Source organism: Diuraphis noxia, unplaced genomic scaffold (genome assembly GCF_037042655.1).
Source record: "Diuraphis noxia isolate RWA-SAM2 unplaced genomic scaffold, SU_Dnox_SAM2 contig0002, whole genome shotgun sequence".
Lineage (NCBI taxonomy): Eukaryota > Metazoa > Arthropoda > Insecta > Hemiptera > Aphididae > Diuraphis > Diuraphis noxia.
The window spans coordinates 31,924,044-31,948,145 of record NW_028301712.1 but is presented as its reverse complement, the minus strand read 5'-3'; the positions used below and the strand labels follow the sequence as shown (position 1 = coordinate 31,948,145).

The 24,102-nt window shown below is 26.5% G+C and overlaps 1 protein-coding gene across 5 annotated transcripts; it reads right to left on the bottom strand.

The window, feature by feature from the left end:
- Positions 1–62: 62 nt before the first annotated feature.
- On the bottom strand, positions 63–24,062 carry Graf (GTPase regulator associated with FAK). Of its 5 annotated transcripts, XM_015512795.2 has the most exons (23): positions 23,899–24,061; positions 23,622–23,801; positions 13,285–13,442; positions 11,436–11,507; positions 6,583–6,684; positions 6,387–6,497; positions 5,509–5,613; positions 5,341–5,415; positions 5,191–5,260; positions 5,064–5,126; positions 4,887–4,987; positions 4,733–4,827; positions 4,580–4,661; positions 4,407–4,515; positions 4,095–4,331; positions 3,911–4,016; positions 3,683–3,842; positions 3,510–3,623; positions 3,337–3,450; positions 2,803–3,095; positions 1,729–1,791; positions 708–787; positions 63–599 (listed from the first exon to the last, which is right to left on the bottom strand). In XM_015512795.2, the coding sequence occupies exons 2-23, from the start codon at positions 23,779–23,781 to the stop codon at positions 508–510; spliced, it is 2,562 nt and encodes an 853-aa protein (XP_015368281.2). In that variant the 5' UTR covers positions 23,782–23,801; positions 23,899–24,061; the 3' UTR covers positions 63–507. The 5 variants fall into 5 exon arrangements, with proteins under 5 accessions (XP_015368281.2, XP_089075308.1, XP_015368283.2 ...); XM_089219182.1 differs by lacking the exon at positions 5,341–5,415 and having other exon boundaries at positions 23,899–24,062; XM_015512797.2 differs by lacking the exon at positions 1,729–1,791 and having other exon boundaries at positions 23,899–24,060.
- Positions 24,063–24,102: the final 40 nt, after the last annotated feature.

The following is a 24,102-nucleotide window of genomic DNA, read 5'->3' as shown; positions in this document are numbered from 1 at the left end:
AATACAATACACATAGTTATATAATAAATTATAGTAATAAAATGTCCATTATGAATTATACACCAATGATATGAAGTAATATAATTTTATCACAAAAATAAAATTTTAAACCTAGATACTTAAATATATGAAAAGATTATTTAATAATATAAATAATAATAATAAAAATAAGTATTCATAAAATAATGGGCCAAACATTTAGGGGGGATAAAATGAAACAAAATCTATCTGAAAATTTAAAGAAAAATTTGTACTCAAATTAAAATCATGATAATATTGAGATCACATAAAACTTCAGTGATGTGAATGTATTGAAGTTAGCATACTAGTTACAGAAACTAGTACCTATGCATTGCAATGTTCTTTGGTAACTCTGCTTCTTTATGTGCGCATTAACAAATGATCTTTAGGCCCAATTACATAACAAAAAGCAATAACAAATATAAATTAAAAACAAAATGCACTTGTCCTAGTAAGTAGGAAAAAGTTTTTATCTAGTTAAAACTATCATGGTAATAGTTCAACATAGTTTTCTGGTACAAGGCCGGTCTTGCCATTCAGCGTACCTTCCAGCCAGCCAGGTTCACACGAAGATCGCACTGTAAACAAATAGAAACTTTTAAGAATACATAATATATTAATGAGCAAAATGAACTGAAATTATTCAATAAATTAAAAATTAAAAAAAAAAGAAAAATTAGTAATACCGTTTGTAATTATTTGGTTTGGCTCAAATGACAGTTCGCCATCATTTTCTCCGAGACATGCATACAAAGTACGAACTCTTCTACAAACATAAAACAAGCATAATGTTGTAGTGTATAAAATTAGAAAGACAAAATAAGTTAATACTTTGGTGGTATAAAAATGTTTACACATTAGTAAGCTTTGTACAAGGAATACAAAAAAAGCATAAATGAAAGTAGAAAAAGCTGTAGTTAACATTTGTCAAATTTTTATAGGTAAATTCTAAACGTTTAAAGCAGGGGAGTCCAACCTTTTGAAAATGTTAAGCCACATTAAGAGAGTAGAAGTTATCATGAGTCACATACCTATACTTTTAAAATAAATCGAAATTATAATTAAAAGAGGGAAAATAACATTTACTTAAAAGAAGAAAATGTTTTTAAAAATAACAATAAATCTAATGAGAAAATTGAAATAGCTTTGTTATATAAAATTAATTAATCAATTAAAGTCGGGGAAATCGGAATTTAATGTTTTGATCACCCTTATGATTATTAATATTGCATATATTAATCATTGATGATTATTATCATGCTGTTGCTATCCAATTACAGATATGATTAAACATTCATATACTATTAAATCATTTAAAGGTGTATTTTATTTTTAATAAGTTTTTGTTTACATAACCTAACATATTTTTTTTCTTATAATAATATGATATATAAGTAATTGATGGTTTTGAAATTGATGTAGGGATTACATTAAAATCTGATGTAGATTGGACACCCCTGGGTTAAAGTTCATATTTCCAAATCATAATTATACAATTCAGTGGGTATGTCTGATTATTACACTGACAAGTTATCTATGCAATTGAAGTAATATGATTTAAATGACAAATTATAAAACACATAAATTTATCTTTAGTCCTTGGCCAAGCAATGGTAAATAGTTAATTTCATAATCAAGTATAATTGACAGCCACCAAAGATGTTAATGTATGTAAAACGAAAAAGACTAATTAAACATAGTGTTAACCTTAATGTTAAGTGTGACGGAGGATTAATGTTACAACCAACTAATGACGCCAGGTATGAACCACTTATTCCAACACCATAAAAAAAAAAAAATACATAGTAATGCAATTGTATTAGTGACTTAAAATAAATATTAAATAAGTGTTAGTCAGTGGCGTCATTTAAATTTTCTTTTCGGTATGCACATCTAAATGCAGACTAGATTTTAATTTTATCCACTTTTCGGTCAACCAATTCAATAAATAGTCCAAAATACAATAATAATAGATTTTAAATAAGCATGTATACCTTGTGCAATTCAAATGACGCCACTAGTGTTAGTGCTTAAATACATTGTTATTATTGCATACATATAATGATTGAAACACTTATAAAAACAATGGCCTTACACCATTATTCTGAAATTTTGCTTAATAAATTTCCAAAAGAAGTTGTTTTTAATCAACAGTATTAGCTTATAACTAATAAGTATTAGTATAATGAAAGAGAAAATTGGGATATGTAAGAATTCTCTAGTTGAGAAAAAGTATAAAATCATCAATATGTGATTAATTAATTCAAATTGAGTATATACACTCATATTTTTTCTCCTTATTACAGACACATAACATGGAAAATAGAATAAGTTTTTTTTTTTTTTAAATATCAAAGTAATTATAGACCTATTATAATAATTGAAATATAAAAGAAATTAAAAAAAACACTTGGTGATACTGCAGACAATTATCTTGATAAATTTAATTCTCCAAAGTTTTCTTGGTATTCTATAAAAAGTGAGTAAGAATTAAACCCATGTTCGTATAAATGTCTCAATTATATTATACCAGGTGAGATGATGAAATTAGTTTAGACTAATTTAAATAATTAATTGTAAAAAAAATATTGTTTTGTTTCAACCAAATTTGTCAATAACACTGTAAGGATTAATAAAATTTAAAAAAAAAACACACAAATATTTTCATAATTAGAAACATTTAAATATTATTTCAGTTAGTCTATCCACTACCCTATAATATTAATAATTTGTGATCAAAATACATGCATCCAAGCTGTTGTTTCCCTAGAAAAAACCTACACAGTGTCTTGAGGTCTGTAACTCGTTGCATAATGCACACCCATTTTAATACTTCTTTTGGTTTTCTGCGGTGCCCTAGATGGTTGCATTTGTGGATTTTCCAAAGAAAATACAGAACAAACAGATTCGTTTGAACTACTAGAACTAGTGTTAGCTATATTCTGTATGGTGTCCACATTATAGTAATAACTTTTATTTGGACTTGCAGTATGCGTTGATGGTTTACTGTATGTGTTCAGATTATGGAGATTAGATTCTGATAGTGCACTTGAAGTAGATGACGTGAGACTCAACTAAAAAAAAAAAATATGTTAAGCATTAAAAATAATTTAAACTTGTTATTTAATCATAAATTTATATCTTTTTAAGCTTGATTTTAATTAATCAAACTGTTTTAAAGCCAATATATTATGATTAAATTATTTAGAAAGAATAATGTTATATTTTATACTTTAATAGTCTATTGTTACTGTATACGCAATTAAATTTTATAAATTTATTTAATTGTATTAAATAAAAATAATTTAAATTTACCCTGTTTGAATTTGGTATGGGTATTGAATGTGACGGAATAGTAGGAGGTATTGCACCTACATTATGCAAACTAGTACTTAACATTGGTCCATCATAGTATGATTTTATAATTGCCTGAACAAAACATAGATTATAAACTTGTTGTTAGGAGCTTAAACTTAAAATGTACTCACATGAGTAACTGCTGGAGTAACGGGCGAATATTTCATTTTTTGTGATGAGGTAGGCTGTTGCGGTCCCGGAGTGGGTTCATATTCTACTTCTAGGTCAGGTTCAGTTTTGAAAACCTAAATTAAATTGCTTCCTCAATAAAATTCAAATGGTCTAATATTATCTTAAGCATTACCTTTGTATAGTTTTCAATTAATATTTCAACCACTACATTACAAAATTTAATATCCATTATAGCTGCAACTGTTTCACGTTCAGGTCTCATGAGTGTTGGACCAAAACATACAGCTATATTGCTAACTGTCATGAGATTCTGTTCACTATGAGTCACAACACTACAATAAAATATTTAAATGTGAGTTTGTTTAGTTAATATTTAAAAAAAAAATAGATGGTCACATACTTGCATAAATGTTTAACTAACAGTTCCAACATATTGAAATTTTGCTTTGGAATTTTATGTAAAAGAATGTGTACATCGTTTATACGCCTTAATCTTATTTCTTGTTCTAAAATAGATTACACAAAAAAGACAGAGAACATTAGGTATGAAAAAAAATCACAATGTCAATAATGAATAGTCTTACTGGCAGCTGATATAAAAGCATTATGGTACTTAAACGTCATTAACGGTTCTGGCAAATTTCTCAAATATAACTTTAAAGCACTAGTAATAGTTTTAGTCTCCCATTCAATACAATCATCGAGAAAGCTTAGCGAATTTAGCCCATTATTTGTTTTTCGACGATCCAAACCCATCGCCAAGAGTTTAGTTATTTTAGAACTTACACCTCCAACTCGATATAACCCTTGTTCATCTAAACCTGTTAATAATAATAAAATTAATATTAAGCTAATGTGTTTAGTTAATCAAATATAAATATTCTATCAATAAATACCTCGAAGTTCAACTGTTTGAATACACTTAGTCACAAAATTGAATCCAGCATCATCCAAGAATATATTATTATCATTACTTAACGTTGGTACAGAGGGTACACCATACTCCTATTAAACAAAAAATGATCAATATTATGAATCGGACACACAAAATTTGAATATGTTCAGGTACCGGTTCTTTGCCATCCATAACATCCATCCATAGTTTACGATCTTCTTCGGATAATGCTTGAAATGTATATATCACTCCAGGCCTTAGAAAAAAAAAAAAACATTAACTTGCACATAAAGCAACAGAAATCTTGATAATAAATCAATATTATACCTATCATCACTAGTGAGATCAAAACAAAATCGTTTGTCAATTGAATCAGACATTCGACGAATACATGATGAAATTATCATTTTTTCAGAAGTATTCTAAAACACAAATCAATGAAATAACTTTTTATGTAAATATACAACAAATTAAAGCATACAAATTTTCCAATCATTTGGTTAAAAGTTATCATTTCAAATTCTTTAGTCTCTCTTCGATATATGCAATAGTGTTTAGTCCATGTAGTGGTACTAAGGGCATCTGAAATCATGAAGAAAATTATAATTATAAAAACTGTGATCTTTAATAATAAACCCAATTCATATAAGTTTTATACCTCCTAATGATTTATTTTGTAACCATTTGGTTGCTTGACCAGTATTTTTAAATCCTGGAAGCTCTAAAAATAAAAATTATATAAACAAATGAGTAATAATATTTTTGAATTTAAAAAGTTAATATACTTCTTTCTAGAAGAAATAGATATCCTTCTCTTGTAACTTTCTGATTATTGATGTTAGTTTCCAAAGATTTCTAAAGAGAAAACAATAATAAACCTATATTAATGTCAAAACAAATAAATATTGGTGCAATCAACTACACAAATATCCTACCGACTGTCTCATTTCCAGCATTTTTCTCATTAAAGATTCCGTTTTGTCACGAGTCTCGTTAAAATTGTCTCTAGTCTAATATTAGCATAAACATACACACAAGCAAACATGTTAATATATTATGCCAAAAGTCCATTGACAACATTCTCAATGATATTAAATACTTACTTTTTGTATTCTAAACTGCAATTCACGCATATACGGTTTAAAATCTTCATTGACTTCATGTCCTTGATGATAAAAAGTCAACCAACTGAACATGAAACCTAACATCTAAAAACAAAAATGTTTATCACTTAAATCCTTAAAAAAATGATATCGATAGAAAGCTCAACTTTTCTCTTGGTACGTAACTGATCAGATAAAGTTTATTTAATATTGAAAAATGTACCAATATAAGTGCATAATGTTTTAAAGATAGTAGTGAGTTTGACAGTAGCATAACAAGGAATAATTTTTTTGTGATGCTGAGGGGAGGGGTCCAAATGTAATAAATTTATTTTTCCTGATATGTCTAAAAATTATTAGAAGAAGAGAAAAGACCCTTCTATCCTGGTCCATACTGACTCATCAGAAACTTAGGCAGATGGACAATACAACCATGAAAATTACGCATTTATTAAGTTATTGGAGGAATATTGACTACCTAACATAATTTTCCATTTAAAACATAATCTACTGTAGTAGTTACATTACTATTATAATAAATAATTTTTTTTTTAAGACTGTAGAGTTAAGAGGACGCTATACCAGCATGTGTTGTCTCAATCTTACAATTACATAACATAGCAAATTTTACACTCAGAAGATCACATTTAGCTAAGTTAATTTAAAATTTAGAGTGAATTGACATCATATAAAAATTAAAGGTAATATTATTATCTAGGGCCTTTCATAGGCTTTTTAATATATTTTAATTTTATAGCGAGTTACGGTATTTTAAGATATTCAAACAATTGACAATTTTAAAATATAATAAAAACCCTATGAGAAGCCCTAGACAATAATGCATCAAACTTTTAAATACTACAAATCAAATAACTTACGGTTTCGACAAATTCAAATTTCTTTCTTTCTTGAACTTCTTGTAGTAAAAACACATACTCAAGACTAGCTTGACAAAAATGCCGTTGTTCCATTTCTAATGTTGCATCAGCCTAGAAATATAAAATTATATGTTATAACAGTAAACAAAAGAGCACAATTTATATTAATGAACAAAAAGTAATAGTAAAGTCAAACCTCTTGAAGTACTGAATCTTGTTTTTTAGTAGACAAATTTAAATAACGTTCTTGGCTTTGACAAAATTTAGTAGTTTGTTTTTCAAATTTTTTCTTCCCTTCCTAGAATTCAAGGTACCATTTAATAACATAATATATAAATTGAAATGAGTTCCTTATAAAATAAATTTGGTGAAAATTTATAAATTGAATTAAAAGAAATGTCTAAGTATAATGTTTCCATAAGATACAGAAAATGCTTTGAAATTCAAATTTTAAATTTATAAAATATTTTGAGAATTTTTAAATATTGTAGTTAGCATAATAATCCTTTTATGATATTAACTTTATATCACATTATGTTACATATTTTTTTTTAAATAAAAATTGAATTTTATATTTTTAACTAAAAAAACGAACAAAATATTTTCAACAAAAAAATGTTTTATTATTATCAGAAAAACTGGCTTAACTATCTAATTTAGGGAATTAATTTATTATCCAGTCATGATCGACAAAATCAATGGCACCAAGCTTATTAAAATTAACTCGGTCCTAATAAAATTACAATATGAGTATATGACTCCCAACATTCCATACTGTCACAAGTAAATACTTCTACTTAATATCTTAATATATAGAAAACCCATTTGTGAATTAAAATTTGTCGCAATGAATTTAATACACGTGCCTAATACTATTAGGGCCATTGTATATAATAGGTATCAACTCGTATACATAATAAGTATTAAATTATCTAAATTTCTGTGGTGAATTGGAAACTTTAGTTGTTTGATTATTTCTAGCCCCCAGCCACACAGTATTAAAAAAAAAAAGCGGGTAAGTGGATGTCGCTCTGCTGTACATTAGGGGGTGGGGTGGATCTTTGACTAGGGTAGGTTAAATTTGAATGCAATGATATGTATCATTGTATACGAAAAACGATTCTGAACGGAGACGGTTTATCTGTCTAGGATATATTATAGATTATTATAAATTTTCAAATCTTAGATTTAAAAAGAAAATTTTTTACGAATTTCTAGCTTAAAATAATTTGTGAATTTACGTGATTTTTACGTATGTTGTCAATTTAAATGCTTGTAAAAAAAAACGAGACTATTCATTTTTTTTATTTTTCAACTGCTATTGTAAAAATATTTTAGGAGCCTTGTATTAAATTTTCAAATCTTAGATATAAAAGGAAATTTTTTTATGAATTTCTAGGATAAAATAATTTACGAAATTTCATGATTTTTACGTATGTTGTCAAAATTAAAATGTGAATGCTTGTAAGAAAAAATTGTGGCTATATATTATTAATATTTTTCAACTGCTGTTATTACAATGTGTTAGGAGCCTTGTACCTCTATAATGCACCAAGGATATTCACTTTTACATCGGAAACCACCCCCAAAGTTTGAAATTGAAACATTATTTCGACTAGTTATGCTGTACACAGACACAAAAACAAACAAACAAAAAAAACACATCATTGTAAAATCAATATATTCATCATTTCGTTCAGAATCTAAAAAACGCCAGAGTATAGGGTTCGACGACACAACCACAATTTAATTCCTAAACCTTCGTTATCAGCCAAACGTTTATAATATTGTTTTGCATTAATCGTATCACCGCCCACCGGCGATTAATGGCAATAAGAATCTGAGTGCCAACCACTATTATGACGTGCAACGGAACAATAATAACGTCAACGAGGAAAAAAATAAGCAAAGCACGTACTTTCCTAGTACGAGTCGCGAAACATATACATCTAAAATAGGTAATGAACGAAGATTCCTATTTCCGATGCCTCTATTTGGTTTGTCGCGTATATATAATAATTTTTACAAAACTGTAAACTATGCGTTTTGTTAGGTCAAGAACTCAAGTTTTTATGATTTGTTATATTCTGACTAACTATGTATTTAAAAATGAAATGTATAACTATTGGTTAGAATTAGGCACATATAAGCCGTGTTAATTAATTTAACATTTAATATAATGAAAAAATATTATATTTGTGACGAGTCAAAATGATAAAAGGGTTTGGTAATAATTAAACGCTCGAATCCGGGAAGACGTAGGTACCTACAGTTGATAAGGAACACTGAAACAATGGCAGTCACAAATGTTGATTGATGGTACATATTTTGTTTGATCTCAGGCAATTTGAAAATATAGCTATAAGGTTAAAGCGATTCTACAAGTGTATGATTGACCTTTGTATTAAGTTAAAAAAAATATTCTGATGAATAATTGATTCTTTTTTGAAACTTATGTATTGGGTTGAAAAAAAGCATTGATGTGGCATTTTTTATGTATTTTAACAGATGGTGCAGCAAAACCATTAACTTTTAAATCTATACTTTTAAATGAAACTGAATAAAAGTACCTATTTTATTATTGAAATTACGTATCAATATTCAGGGTTGTAAGAAACTTAGAACATAAAATCAGTACTTATAAGAAAAGTAATGTTAGTTGACCATCAGCTATTATGGAAATTTTACAAGAAAGTAATAATTATATTCCTATTAGGGCAGCGGGCAAGTTATATCAACTTTGACTATATTTTTGTCTTGTTTTTATAATAATATATTAAGAAGTAGCAATGGAGCTGCTGGTGGATATTCTAGGCTTCCATTAAAAATTAAAATATTTAGGATAGGAACAATGTAAATTTGTAGAGCCCTTAATGACAATTGTAAAAAAAGTGGGTAAAGAAGGATGATTTAAATTCAGTGTTAACTTTTGTGAAAAATATATTTATTTCAAGGGAAATTTTGGATGAAATGACATTATTTTTTTTAAAAAGGATAAATTTTTACCATGAAGAAGCAACTTAAATGTGATAATATAGATTATAGTCATCATATCGACATTTTTGCAAGATGTATAATTAAGGGCCGGATTGGCCTGGCTAGTTACCGAGTAAAACTCGGTGGGGCGCAACAATTTCGGGCCGTTTAAGTCATGGTTTTTCAATCCGTTGACTGAAAATGTATTAATATTTTAAAGTTGAAAAATGGAGTCTAAGTGTTGGACTTACACAGATAATAGAATATGGTTGTAGGTATTATTGATATTAAGTTTGTAAGTGAGCCGATAAAGCACAAAAAACTCGGTTGGCTGAATTTGTCTAATCCGGGCATGATTAAAGAACGATGAGTTTAAGTGTACATATAGGTGTTATTGTGCTAGTAAGATTTAAAACTTGGTTAGTTTATTTTTCAATGGCTCAAGAATAATATGTAAAAGAGTGAACGCTATATATTAGATTAAGATCATTTTGGCAGGCCAAATTAGTTTAAAATTGACCTGCAGAGAGGTTAGGTTAGGTTGCGTATGCTTGCAGATGTTGCATATAGATTTCCTAGAATCTTTATCTGGAAAAAAATATTATTTATTTTCTAAATTCTTATTAACAACAAAGTTAAAGAGATTTTTACCATTCAATAAAATAATTTTCGAAATTGGCCAACGGGTTATAATTTTTTTCTTGGAATTTTGTCATCGATCGTAAAAATGTAAAAAGCTGACTATATATGAAAACACCTATATCATCCAACTATACACGAAAATGTAGTAAAAAGTTAAGCCAGCCTAATTAAATGTATATAAGTAGGTACTAGGTAGTAAAGATAAAGGCATGTCTATTAAATATTTAAATGATAATTATTCGAATTTAGATTTATGTACTACAACTACAGAAACATACTGCATTCGGTTATTGGAGAGTATCCATCAACTTTTGTATTAGATGAGTTTGTACTAGATGGACATATCTGTCCGGCACGTTGTCGTTGTCACGTCTAATATAGAATTCTATGTTAACCTATTTACTAATTGTATTATTCTTTAAACAGATATTGTAAATACATTTTAATAAAATTAAAATTAAAAAGTTACAAATTTATAATATTTTCAGTTTATATATCTATGACTTAAAAATTTAAAACAAGATATCACGTAACACGTAGTAAGTTGTTTTTACTGTCACCAAAAAATCATCTGAATATTTATTTATATATTATATAAACACGGGTTTTATAGAGCCGCTATTTTGAGATCAAACTTGGACGAAATTAGATATTTAAACGAAAAATAATCATTTTAATCATTTTGTCGTAATTAAAAATATTATTATTATATATAGGCTGACTGACAGGCCGTCTCAGCTCAAAATCGCTTCTTTTATAGTTACAATGATATTTTAACATTATAGATTAAAATTAAACGGCACCCATTACAGTGACCCACTATTGTAAGTTACAATAGTAATAATAATAGGTTACAAATTATTTGTTGATATATAATATCTACGTTTTTTAATATTCAATTGAAAAAATATTTGGTTTGACGATTATTTTGAAAACTGTATAGTATATTCAAGCCCACCCAACTATTCCATTAGATATTAAAATTATTATAATTGTATGTATTAATTTTTAAATTGTAAAAAAATAAATCTCAAAATAAAAAATGTTTTCTATTATTAATAACTAAATGTTTATCATTAAATAAAGTTAGATTAAAATGATTAAATAACGTAAATTTGTTTATTTTAAATGTTCGTAGATATGGGAGCCGTATACTTATATTATATTTCAACAACAAAAGGAGCCGTGAACCCATAAAGGTTGACAACGACTAGTATTTGGTATTAACATTTTGACAGCGACTAGTATTTGGTATTAACATTTTGACAACATTGGATCTTATTATTAATTTAGTATACAATAATGTCGATCTTGATGAACTTATTTACTATGAAAATACGTATACACATATTTCAAAAAAAGTAAACCGTAATCCGTATTATAGCAATAACTCAATAAAAATTATAATATTCGATATTAATTTTGTTTTACCTTTACGCCACCAATGTGTTCTTTTCTGAAATTTTCCAAAGGGATTATGAATTGGTCATAGGCTCTGGCCAACTGTAAAGATAAAAAAATAAAGTGAGCTTTTATAATATGTAATTAACAATCACATGTATTTTGAAGCAGGGACGTAATTAAGGGGGATAAGACCACGAGGGGGATAGATCTCAGGCATATATCTAAGGGGGTGCAAGGGTCGATGCCCTCCCCCCCCCGTAGACCTGACGAATTCTAGAATGACTGTTTCCAGCGGGCTGATAAAATATATTGCCTTGCCGATTGGATAAAATTTTATCCAAGATGCCTCCCTCCCAGTAAATCAATTCTGGATCAGTGCTTAATAAATCCCCCCCCCAAACCTTTATTTTACTGCTAACATTCTATATTTGGTGGGGTAGGTTACTGTATGAGGCTTACAGATTTTGCTAAAAACATATAATTCCCCCCCCCAACCAAATTTCTAATTATGCCACTATTTTGAAGAGATCCTATTAATCATTAATCAAATTGATAATTTTATTTGATCATTATTACATATTAGTGCGTTGCTAATAAACATAAGGATTTGACCAATTTAAGAATAATAGACGAAATTTAGATGTCTAATTATTGGAAATAATACTTTAGTAATTAATAATTACCAATAAATACTAATTTTGGATCATTCACCCAAATTAACTGCAACAAAATCTATTAGTATAAAGTTTATATTACATAATATTGTATAATCTTGTAACTACAGTAACGGTTAAATGGTTTTTATACGTATAAGTCTAAGTAATAATCCGGGTTCTTGTGGCTTATCTAAATAAAATAAAAAGTGTTAATTCGGTTTAAAATAATAATAAATGGATACCTACCAACCTACCTAAAGCACACAACCTTTTACAACAATTATTAAGTTTCTTTATTATCTACATTATATTGTATATATTTATTTAAACGTAATTGGATAGAATGACTATGAAATTACCTATTCATAATAAATTATAGAATAAAATAATTGAACAAAACAATAATATCAAACAGCTAATATATAATCTTAATAAGGGAAAGTTGCGTCATAATCCGCTAAAATATATTACTTTTCGATTAGATAAATAATTTTCTATTGTATACATACATTTTTATATCTTGATAAATTATTGACATATGATACTATTAAAATAATAACAAAGAGAAAACATTTTAAACGAAAAAAATTGTAAAGCGGGCTCATGCAGATAGCTTTTCGATTTCGTTATTTACATAAATATATTATTTTTCAACATTTTAAGAAACTAGGCACACGATTCAATTGTATCGATATGAAGCTGTAAGCAATTTTAAAAGTCGAGAAAGTTGAAAACAAAAACTACAATTTTATATGAACCATCTATAAATAGCCATATAACTTTTAAAATTAAACTTCGGGGTAAAACTTGTAGATTATTTGGCGAAGGTGTGTCATACTGTATAAATAATCTAAAATACGTCTTAATACTATTATCTATTACTAGTGTTGGTGGTATAAAAATTTAATTTTTTTTCTCCAAAATAAACCGATAGAACGCAATATTTTATTGTATAAATCGTGCGTTAAACTCTATCGGACTGCCGATTTGTCATGCTCTTCGTCACACTTTCACTGACACACAAGGTTACTAACTGGGCCTACCGAGCACACGCGCCGTATAAATCTAGCTCCATAGAAAAATGTGTACCTATATAATAAGTACATCTTCTCGGGTACATGCGTTGTTGTACACACACAATAATATACATCAATGATGCATCTGTTGATACGTATAAAATACCTAACGCAAACATACATATAAATATTATATAAACTGACCATCCTGTCTCTTTCGTCTTCGATAGACGAGATGAGGCGACCAAATTCGGCCAACGATCGAGTGATCACTAGCTCGTCGTCCGTCTGTGTTGTTCCTATGCATTCGAAATCGAATTGCTGCAGCGAACTGGACACCATGCGCTGTGCTCGAGACAGATCTTCAAAAAATTCATAAAAAATATGACTATAATTTTTGTATTATATATATAATATTATTATTAAACAAATTTGATGTAATAAATATTTCCGGTAACTTTCGATAAAAATTAATTATTTTAGCAGTCATAATCACCATATCATTAACGCATAAAATGTATATAATCAATTATATATTACATTAAACTATATAAAATCTAAAATATTCTAAAATCAATGTTATTATAATTTATATATTGCAATATGTGTATACCTACTGTACCTGTATTCAATATAATGAGTGTTTGTGTGTGTATAAATATGACGTTAAACGATTACATATTATGCATAATATTATATAAGGTTTATACAACAGCTGATACGTATCAGGAATATCATAATTCATAACAATTTCACATATTGAATATGTCAGATCATCGGGTTATAATAACTTGTATACGATACTAGTGATACTACGTACCTATTTGTTATAATATTATTGTGCGAAAAAAAATTCTCGCATTATAATCATATAACTATATGAATGTAAAACTTTTATTTATGAGTTACAAGTGTACGATTATTATGAAAGTTACCAATAATACCTACAATTTTTAATAACACTACCAAGCAAATACGTCAATTTTTTTTGTGATGAGTAATTCTCTAAAACGTACGAATAACGTGAAATTAGATATGGAGAAGTCATATAAAAAACGAGTAGTTTCAAAATGTTTGAGACTTCTAACATATTTTATAGGCCCACCGGCTACCATACCCCAAATTATAAATAAAAGCCTACCAATAGGTACTTAAAAGAAAAATATACCAAACCATAAATGTAACCAATGGTAGATTTAATCATATATTCATATGTCTTTTTATAAATGATACATTATTACGATCATATATTATTATCACATATTTACAAACTCATCGATGAAATGTCTGATAAGTTAATACCATATAATAGCTATATATAATTAATAAAAAAGCGGATAAGTCGTGGATATCGCTCTGCTGTACAATATGTTACAAGTGGGTTACTGTAATGGATGGAATTAAATTTGAATCCAATGATATTATATCATTGTATACGAAAAACGATTCAGAGCGAAGACGGTTTATCTGTTTATAGGATATATTATAAATTATTAAAAATTTTAAAATCTTAGATTAAAAAAGAAAATTTTTTATGAATTTCTAGCTCAAAATAATTTGCGAATTTTCGTTATTTTTACGTATGTTGTCAAAGTTCAAGCTTTGAATGCTGGTAAAAAAAAATTGTCTCTATGTATTTGTTTAATTTTTCAACTGCTATTGTAAAAATATGTTAGGAGCCTTGTATTAAATTTTCAAATATTAGATTTAAAAAGAAAAACTTTTATGAATTTCTATCTACGATAATTTGAACATTGCCGTAATTATTAAGTATTTAGTCAAAATTTGAACTTTAAATGCTTATAAAACAAATGACCTCTCTAAAGTACCAACTTAATACTTTTGAGCAAGTTTAGAGGGAGAAAAAGTGTTTACAGAATTAAAAAGAAAAATAAATAAACATCATTGTAAAACCATTACATTCCTCGATCCGCTCAGAATTTAAAATGATAATTACATAAAACACAATAAAATAATAAATAATAATCTGTTTAATTGTTACTAATATAGTAATATTATTATTTTTTAAACGTCTATATTAAATCGGAAGTACTTATACAAATATATTATATATAAATACAAGGTGATATTTTTAATTTTTAAGCGTGGTTACTTTATTTTTATGATTAAATTAAACATAAATTAAGGTTATGATTTTTGGAATTTTTAAATACACTTTAAGACCAAATTTTCGAATACTAGAGATTTTTTGATGATCATGTAACATAACAAACTTTTGTTTCTCAGATAAGAACCAACTTTTCCACTTTTAATTATTCAGCAGATATTTTAGATTCTGAGCGGAGCGATGAATGTATTGATTTTACCATGATGTTTTTTTTTTTTGTGTCATCACGTTTTGGGGCAGTAAAAATGCTTCGATTTTTGACTTCAGTACCTCGTTCGATCAGAAAGTGAATCTAGTTGGTACTTTGGGTCAAAAGTAAAAAATTCTTAATACTTTTCTAAATAATCGAGAAAAACAAACTAAAAATTAAGGGAAAAACGGGAAATTTTACGCACATTAATTTTTCGACAAAATCGATTTTGGTTTTTGATGTAACTTTAAAACAAATTACCATAGATACATGAAATTTACACCGAATGTTTATATAAGTATATTCTATCCACCGTGCAATTTTCAAAAATTTAAGATACAAGGCTCTTAGCATATTGTTATAATAGCAGTTGAAAAATAAAAGAAATTCATAGTCACAATTTTTTTTTATAAGCATTCAAAGTTTGAATTTTGACAAAATACGTAAAAGTCACAAAAATTAACAAAATATTTTAAGCTACAAATTCATAAAAAATTTTCTTTTTAAATCTAAGATTTGAAAATTTAATACAAGATTCCTTAAAAGTTTTTCAATCTTTATCACAAATAAAAAGTCCACCGGAAATTCAAATTAAATTTTTATGAGCATTTTAAATTTAAATTTTTACAACATTGGATTTTCACTTTTAGCGAATTCTTTATTTGTGTGTAACTCTAAAACAAATGACCGCAGATACTTGAAATTTTCACTGGATGTTTATATAGGCATTTCCTATAATTGATAAAATTTTCAAAATATTTAGATTTGTTTTGACATTTTAATTTTTCAACTTTTTTAGTTTTTTTTTTCTATAAATATCGATATATTATGTGTTCGGAAGAAAAGCTTGAAAATTTAATACAAGGCTTCTAACACATTGTAACAATAGCAGTTAAAAAAATATTATAAATACATATGCACGATTATTTTTTATAAGCATTTAAAGTTCAAATTTTGACTAAATACGTAAGAATTACGACAATGTTCAAATTATCTTAAATAGAAATTCATAAAAGTTTTTCTTTTTAATTCTAAGATTTGAAAATTTAATATAAGAATCCTAACATATTTTTATAATAGCAGTTGAAAAATAAAAGAAATCCATAGACACAATTTTTTTTTATAAGCATTTAAATTTTGACAACATATTATGTAAAAATCACGAAAATTCGTAAATTATTTTATGCTAGAAATGCATAAAAAAATTTCCTTTTATATCTAAGATTTGAAAATTTAATACATGGCTCCTATCATATTATATATCACCAATAAAAAATCAATAACTCAATTTCTTACTACTGATCAAGTAGTTAATTATGTTAAATATTCGGTGTGAGAAATGATTAAAAATATTTCAGGAGGGCAAGAATGTTTTGTCTTATTCGGGTAAGCTAAAAACTCCTAGCCAATCAAGTAGGTGTGCTTGTCATAAAAATAATATGATATGTAACAGTCGATACCATAATCAATCGTCATGTAAAAATAAATAATGAGGAAGAAAAATGTACAGGTACCTGTATAGCTCATTTATTATTATTTAAGTTAACCAATTATCTTGTTAATATTTTTGTTCGTAGAACAATATAAAAAAGAATAGTTATAGTTTAGGTAGTTATAAATTATATTATGATAAAATATAATTATTTATTGCAAAATAACATAACAATCTTGTTTCATAATAATCACACAAAGCACTCAATATAAGTAGGAATTGTCCATTTCATGAAATGAATGTTCACATAATACGTATTTTCGTCAAAATTCACGATCTAGACAAATTTCACTATCTGGATATTCAGTTCATGAAATAAGTGATTTCACTATGTGGATGCGACATATACATTATGCATTTTAATAACTCAGGAACTACTTGATATAATTTTGATTTAGATATACCAACATATTCAAACAAATTAACTGCCAAATAGCCCAAATATTTCTCATTTGAAAAATAGAAGTTTGTATCGCCACTGGAAACTCCTTAATAACACCTAACCTTAACCTAACCTACCCTGAATTATATGTATAGGTTATATTATTAGGTACACATAAATGCATCGTACACATTTTTATATGGTACAATGATAATATATTGAAACTGGTGTGTATACTCTCATTTATAAGCTTTATTAAAATGTATATAGGTAGCAAAAATTGATAGGCTTGGGATGCATAAAAAATTAAAAGAAAAAAATCGGGGAACTCACTCTGCAGCTGTATAATATATATGAATCAAGTGTAACTCATCATATATTTTTAAATGAATATGAGAAAGCTGAATTCAACGATGAATACTAAATTGATTCCAAGTTTCCTACTAGGATTTATTACCTAGGTAAATTGCACATTACAAACAGTTGTAAATTTAAATTCAAGTTGTCTAATAATATTTTTACAAGTACCTATATAAAATACTTAGAATTACAATTATAAAAATATTGCCAATAATAATGTATGAACACGTTCACTTTTATCCATACCTTCCTAGTTAATATAAAGTCACTGTATACAGTGCCGCAACAACCGGGGGTGCTAGGGGTGCAAAGAACCCCCGGGTCCCCTTTAAATCATAACAATGGGCCCCGAGGCCAGTAGCCGAACTATTTGGAACTTTTTTTGAAATTGAAAATTTCAGTTGTCTATAAATATCTCAAAAAAAGTCAAAATATATTGAAAATTAAATCATGTAAAGAAAATGCCAATCTTAATAACTAGTAAAACTTTAAGTATATCTACAACTTATGCTTTTTGAATAATAACAAATGTTTAAAATCGTTTGAGGATAAATCGTTATCGTTACGCTATTTCGTAAACATTTAAAATTCAAACGCACTTAAAATTTTTCCTATAGCGATGCTTCGAGTTTTCTCTATAGATACTTGAAGGAAAACTAATGGAAAACTTAGTGTTGTATTTTTAATCTTTAGTTATAAACACAAAAAATATTATGATTTTTCAACTTCAAAATTACTTGCAAATTTTCGCATTTTCGACAGATTTCGTAAAAATTTGAACTATAAATGCTTATTAAAAAAATTGTGCATGTGTATTCTTATAAATTTTTAATCACTAAAATTAAAATTAAACTGTATAGGTATAGATAACACTAACATAAACATTTGGTGAAAATTTCAAGTATTTACAGAGATTAGTTTTTGAATTACAATTTACAACCATATAAATAAATCGATTTGGTCGAAAACTGGTTTTGCGTAAAAATTCCCGTTTTTCTGTCACATGTTTTTTTGTTTTTGTCAATTTTTTTTAAAACTTTAGGAAAATGTTTACTTTTGACCTCTATAATGCACCAAGGATATTTAATTTCCCATTGGAAACCACCCCCTAAGTTAGAAATTGAAGCATTTATGCTGTACACAGACAAATAAAAAAACACACATAATTTTAAAATCAATACATTCATCACTTCGTTCAGAATCTAAAACTACCTATATTTAATGAAATCAATTTTATTATTATTTATTATTTTATAAATTATAATATATTATGTGTTAATATATGTGTTTTCATTAAGATAGTGTTTAATATATTTTATTACTAAGGTTTTTCACAAAGTGGTATCTTACTATCTTATTATTTTATAAAAAAAATATAAACTAATGAATACCTTAGAATAATAATGATTATTATTTGTTATAATATGAAACAGTCCTAACTCCTAACCAAAATTATATCAAAATAATGAAAATAATAATTTCGAATGACAGGGGGCTGAATTATATCATATTCTCGATTTTTTTTATTTTGCCATGTTGTGACGGCTAATTCCCAATTTAAATGCAATAAACATTTAAATTGGGAAAAGAAAGAAAATAAATGGTTTTAAGTGCTGCTACCACTTTGCTCCTCAGTCCTCACCTATTATATATGTTCAATGCTCTTCACCAATCTGTAAGCAGTATAGCAGTGTATATTAAATTAACTGCATAACATAATGTATATAGCTAAAAACAACAAGCAATATGTATTTATTGTATTTAATGACCTATTGGTACATGAACATGGTCTCAACTGACTCAACTAGGGTTAAATTTCTGGGGGGCTATACAGCACACCTAACAAAACTATTAATTTAAAATAACTTATAAGTGGCTTATATCTAAATAAGGAATATTTTTTAAAGGGGTCTAAATCGTATTCGCGGGAGCTTTGCCCCCACCTCCACCATCCCACATTGTTACGCCACTGTACATGGGCCCTATATATTTGGTAGCACACCCACCAATATGTACCAAAGTTGCGTCACTGACTGTATATAATATAGTCTGTATAAAATAAAAATTCTATTTTAAATCAAGGAGCCAATTATAGGTCTTCGGATGGTTACATTTTGTAATCCACGGGGTTATCTATCACTTATTTCAATAAACTAATATAAATTATTATATAGTGTACACATATATGTATTTCAAAATAGCAACTATTCACAAAATTATAAAAAATTATAAACAAATTAAATAAAAATTTTGGTGGAAAAAATAGACAAGTAAGAGGTACACGATATCTAATTTTTCCAATTGGTTGAATTGGACCTAATATAAGTACCTAACCTATATTTCATAAATTCTGGAAAAATAACGGAAGATCACCATAATTGGTGCTTACGCTTAACAGGTTAATCAACCAATAGTGTATATAATTGTCTAATATCATAACTTGCAGCGTCATTAAGGAGATGGATTTATACAAATAACTATAAAATCTCGTATAAAACTAATAAATATCAAAAAAAGAAAAATTATTCGAGAAAAATGTATCAATAATGCTCAAATAATAAAAACAAATTGTAAATGACATAACAAAGATAATCTATGAGTAAAATTGTATTTCAATATTACCGATATACAAACACATGCCTAGCATATAAGCTATTTTTTTTAATTCACATTATTTATTTTGTATAATTATAAATTCAGTGTTAATTATACATTATAATATATATGTTCATGTCTAACCAATAAATCATAATAGTTTTAATTTAATATTGCACATCATTGAATTATGGAAACGATATGCAATAATTATGAAGTTTATCTAGGTATCCAAAAGTATAGATACTATTAAAAATTAATTCGACTCCGATACCATAAAATCTGACTAAAAAAAAGTCAGTATTAAATGTTTGACTAACATCAATTTATCTTTGGTAATCATCAATAATAAATTGAATAGTTGAAATTTGTATTATGCATGTTCATAGTGTTCGTCCACGTTACGGAAACACGATGTAGACAACACATAAGTGACAACGTCTATTTAAGTATCTTAAAGCGCTTAGTTCGTACTGTTCGTAGACAATATTATTCAACTAAGATAAATATTCTTTTAAAAAATGTAGCTACCTATACTCAAAGAGTATGAAGTGCGATTCACAAACACGGTTTTACGATAAGTAACAAATATAAAGCGATCTTAAAAACGACGAAGTAAAATAAACAACCCGTGAAGTACATAATGTAATTAACATAAGAAGAATTGAACTTAGATTGACAAAATGACGAATATGGAATCGCGGAGACACTAGATACTTGATTATGCATTTTAAATGAGTCGACTAGGTACGTGATGATAGCATTCTTTTTCACAGTTATTATGAGGTTTCATGCCAACTACAGACAACAAAATTACTTGCGTACCTAGTTGGCAAAATAACAATATATATATAACTACTAAAAGACGATGAGGATATTTATCTTGTGCCAAAAGTATAAAAAAATATTCTTGGACATGTTTAACAATACAACATTGTAAAAGAATGTATATAATATTATAATAATTTTAGAAAAGATTTTTTAAATTGCCTGGATGTAAAATTAAACATGTTATCATAATATAATTCCGAGAATAATTCAACCAATCATTATTACACTCGGTAATTTTTTTTTATGTTAGTACAAGTATAATTTAAATAGAAAAAAATTGCAAGTTAAATTAATAAAATCTTTAATTTAAATATATTATAATGATGCATTTAACTGTGATAATCAAACTAGGATTATTATATTATGCTAAAAGTTCTAAAATTAAAATTAAAAAATGATACATTTGTTAATTAAAAATATTTTGTTTGGAAATGTGCTGAAAAAGCTGATGGGCGTATGAATCTAAAATTTAACAAAAACCTAATCAAAGATTTTAAATGTATACCTATTGCAGCAATAATATTGTATTTATTTTCTTCAAAAAGAATTTAAAATAATAATTATGATTATTCTACAAAGTGAAGTATGAAGACTTCTCAAATTATTTAAATTTTAGAGAATTGTAACTTGATTACTTATTTTTACCAAACTTATTAATTTAATGTTAGATTTAAATCAAAATACATTAATATAAATGTTTAATAACAATGATTAACTTTCTAAGTAAAATGTGGAATAAAAACGGTTTTTTTTACTACAATATATCATATCGATCAAGGAAATTAAATAAATTAAATAATTATTAACTGGCTAAAATTTAATACAATTCTTAATATATTTCTAAAACACTGATCTTAATTTTTATTAGAAATAATGTATTCTAGCACTTGGCAGTTACTGTTACGAAATAATTAATTGAAGTGATAATAGAACTGTTCTAAGTTATAAATTAAATGAAAAAGCAATTGTTCATAAACAGTATTATTACCTAAAGACTTATATAATTTATGCATGCTTACATAAATTGTTATCTCAGTCTTATATATAAATGAGATATTTATGGCAATATGCTTAACATTTATAATTTATATACAAATGTCATAATTTCAACTATTATACAAACATAAATATTTGAATAAACAATGCATATACTGTTTATGAATCCATAGGATGTTATAGAAATTACTTCAAAAACAATAATCTATATAATACTTTTATAATATTTAATAAAAAATTGTCTTTTTGTAATGCAAAATATATAACATGAGTAAACAATGGCCTATCAGAGAAATGTATATTACCTTAAATCTATAACCTATCTGCTTTATGTAATATATTGATAGTTTTGAATAGAAAAAGGTGTACAATGTACTCTATGATATGACTTATGATTAAGACATAAAACAATACGATGATAATATTTCTAAATTAAGACTTGATAAATTTCGTTTAATGTACACAAAACAGATGATGTAAAATCACAAAACTTAAAAATTCATTTTTTTGACCAAGAATATAGTATGATTCATAAAATTTAAATGATTTTGCATAATATATTTAATTATTTAGTAAGAAATTCAGTCATTTCCACATAATAATAATAGTTTTCCTAGATTTTATTTAATATGTTCCAGAAAAACTGAATTACATAAACGAAAATTAAATTTGTTTAGTAGTTTTATGTAACTATATATTTTAATAAAATATTTAATCTGAATTGTGGAATCATAATAATATATCAAAAAAGGAAATTACCTTAACTGAAGTAAAAATACAAATTTATTAATTTATTTTGTAGGACCCATATGATACACTTTAGCCTTAAGGTGATACTAGATGTACCAACCATATTTTATTACCATGGTAAAAAGGGAGTTACGACTATTGGTTGTATAATAAGCCGAGACTAGAAAAATATCTCTGAAATTAAGGAATATTAAATTAGTAGCCATTAAATAATCTTCAATATCAGGCAACAGCTTCATGAGAATATAAATACATTCTATAATATATAGCCATATAGTAGGCTTAAAACATATGTTGAAAAAGATGGCACAAAATAAAGCGTTTATACAAAACAAACGGCACACACAGACATAGTATATAACCCCCATAAAACATATAAAATGAAATATATATACTTAAATTTGAATTATAGTTAAATACTTTATTGTCTAATTACGTTTCAATATATTAAACAATAATAATTGATTTGTTATTCATTTTCTTGTTTTAGTATAATATTGGTGTTAAAAAAATTAATGTATCATTAAATTGTCCTAAAACACAAACATATGCTATTATAAAAAGTAGGTATACATATTACAACTTAATCATGATAATGAAATACTCATTACAACCTTAGACAAAATGCTCATTAATCAACATTTATTTCATTGTATTAACATACCAATCACTACCTGAAGAATAAAACTAATATTTATTTTTGAGCACAAAAATTTTTGAAAAAAGTAGGTTCCTATTTGACATAAAACTGTTTTGTATGTCATTTAATGCAATTGTTAAATTTATAACTATTTAATTTATTAATTTATTAACTCACTTTTAGCAGCATTTAGCAAATCTTTTAATTCCTTTATTAAACGTTTGATTTGTTGATTGGTTTTCTGCAATTCTCTTTCATGATCATGCAGTTTTTGACGAAAATACGGGCTGTCTGTGATACAGTCGGAAAATTCAAGAGGCTGTAATCCAATCACCATTTTTGTCGATAAAAATCATCCTGAAATAAATAAAAGAAATTCAATTAATATGTTTGTATAGAAAACAAACAAAAAAATTAATAATAATAATATTATTGTTTATGTTTAGCAACTTACCAGGTGTAAAAAGGTATAAAATTAAATAAACAATATTAGGAACTCAAAAACGAAAATTATTCAATTTTTATTAATTTTTAAATACAAACGAAAAAAAATGCTTAGGAAACTAGCAATGCAAACAACTTCTGAGCGTTATCGTGTCCAAATAAGAATTAAAAACAAGAGACTGATAACCTATTAACCTAAAATGCATATTAATGT

What these genes read in the sequence shown, in the direction of transcription:
- Graf (XM_015512795.2), bottom strand. Translation starts at nt 23,781, where the DNA reads ATGGTGATTGGATTACAGCCTCTTGAATTTTCCGACTGTATCACAGAC. An exon ending in TCAAACAGTTGAACTTCGAG is followed by an intron (nt 4,332 to 4,406) that starts GTATTTATTGAT and finishes TATTATTAACAG; the next exon opens with GTTTAGATGAACAAGGGTTA. An exon ending in CCATACCAAATTCAAACAGG is followed by an intron (nt 3,096 to 3,336) that starts GTAAATTTAAAT and finishes TTTTTTTTTTAG; the next exon opens with TTGAGTCTCACGTCATCTAC.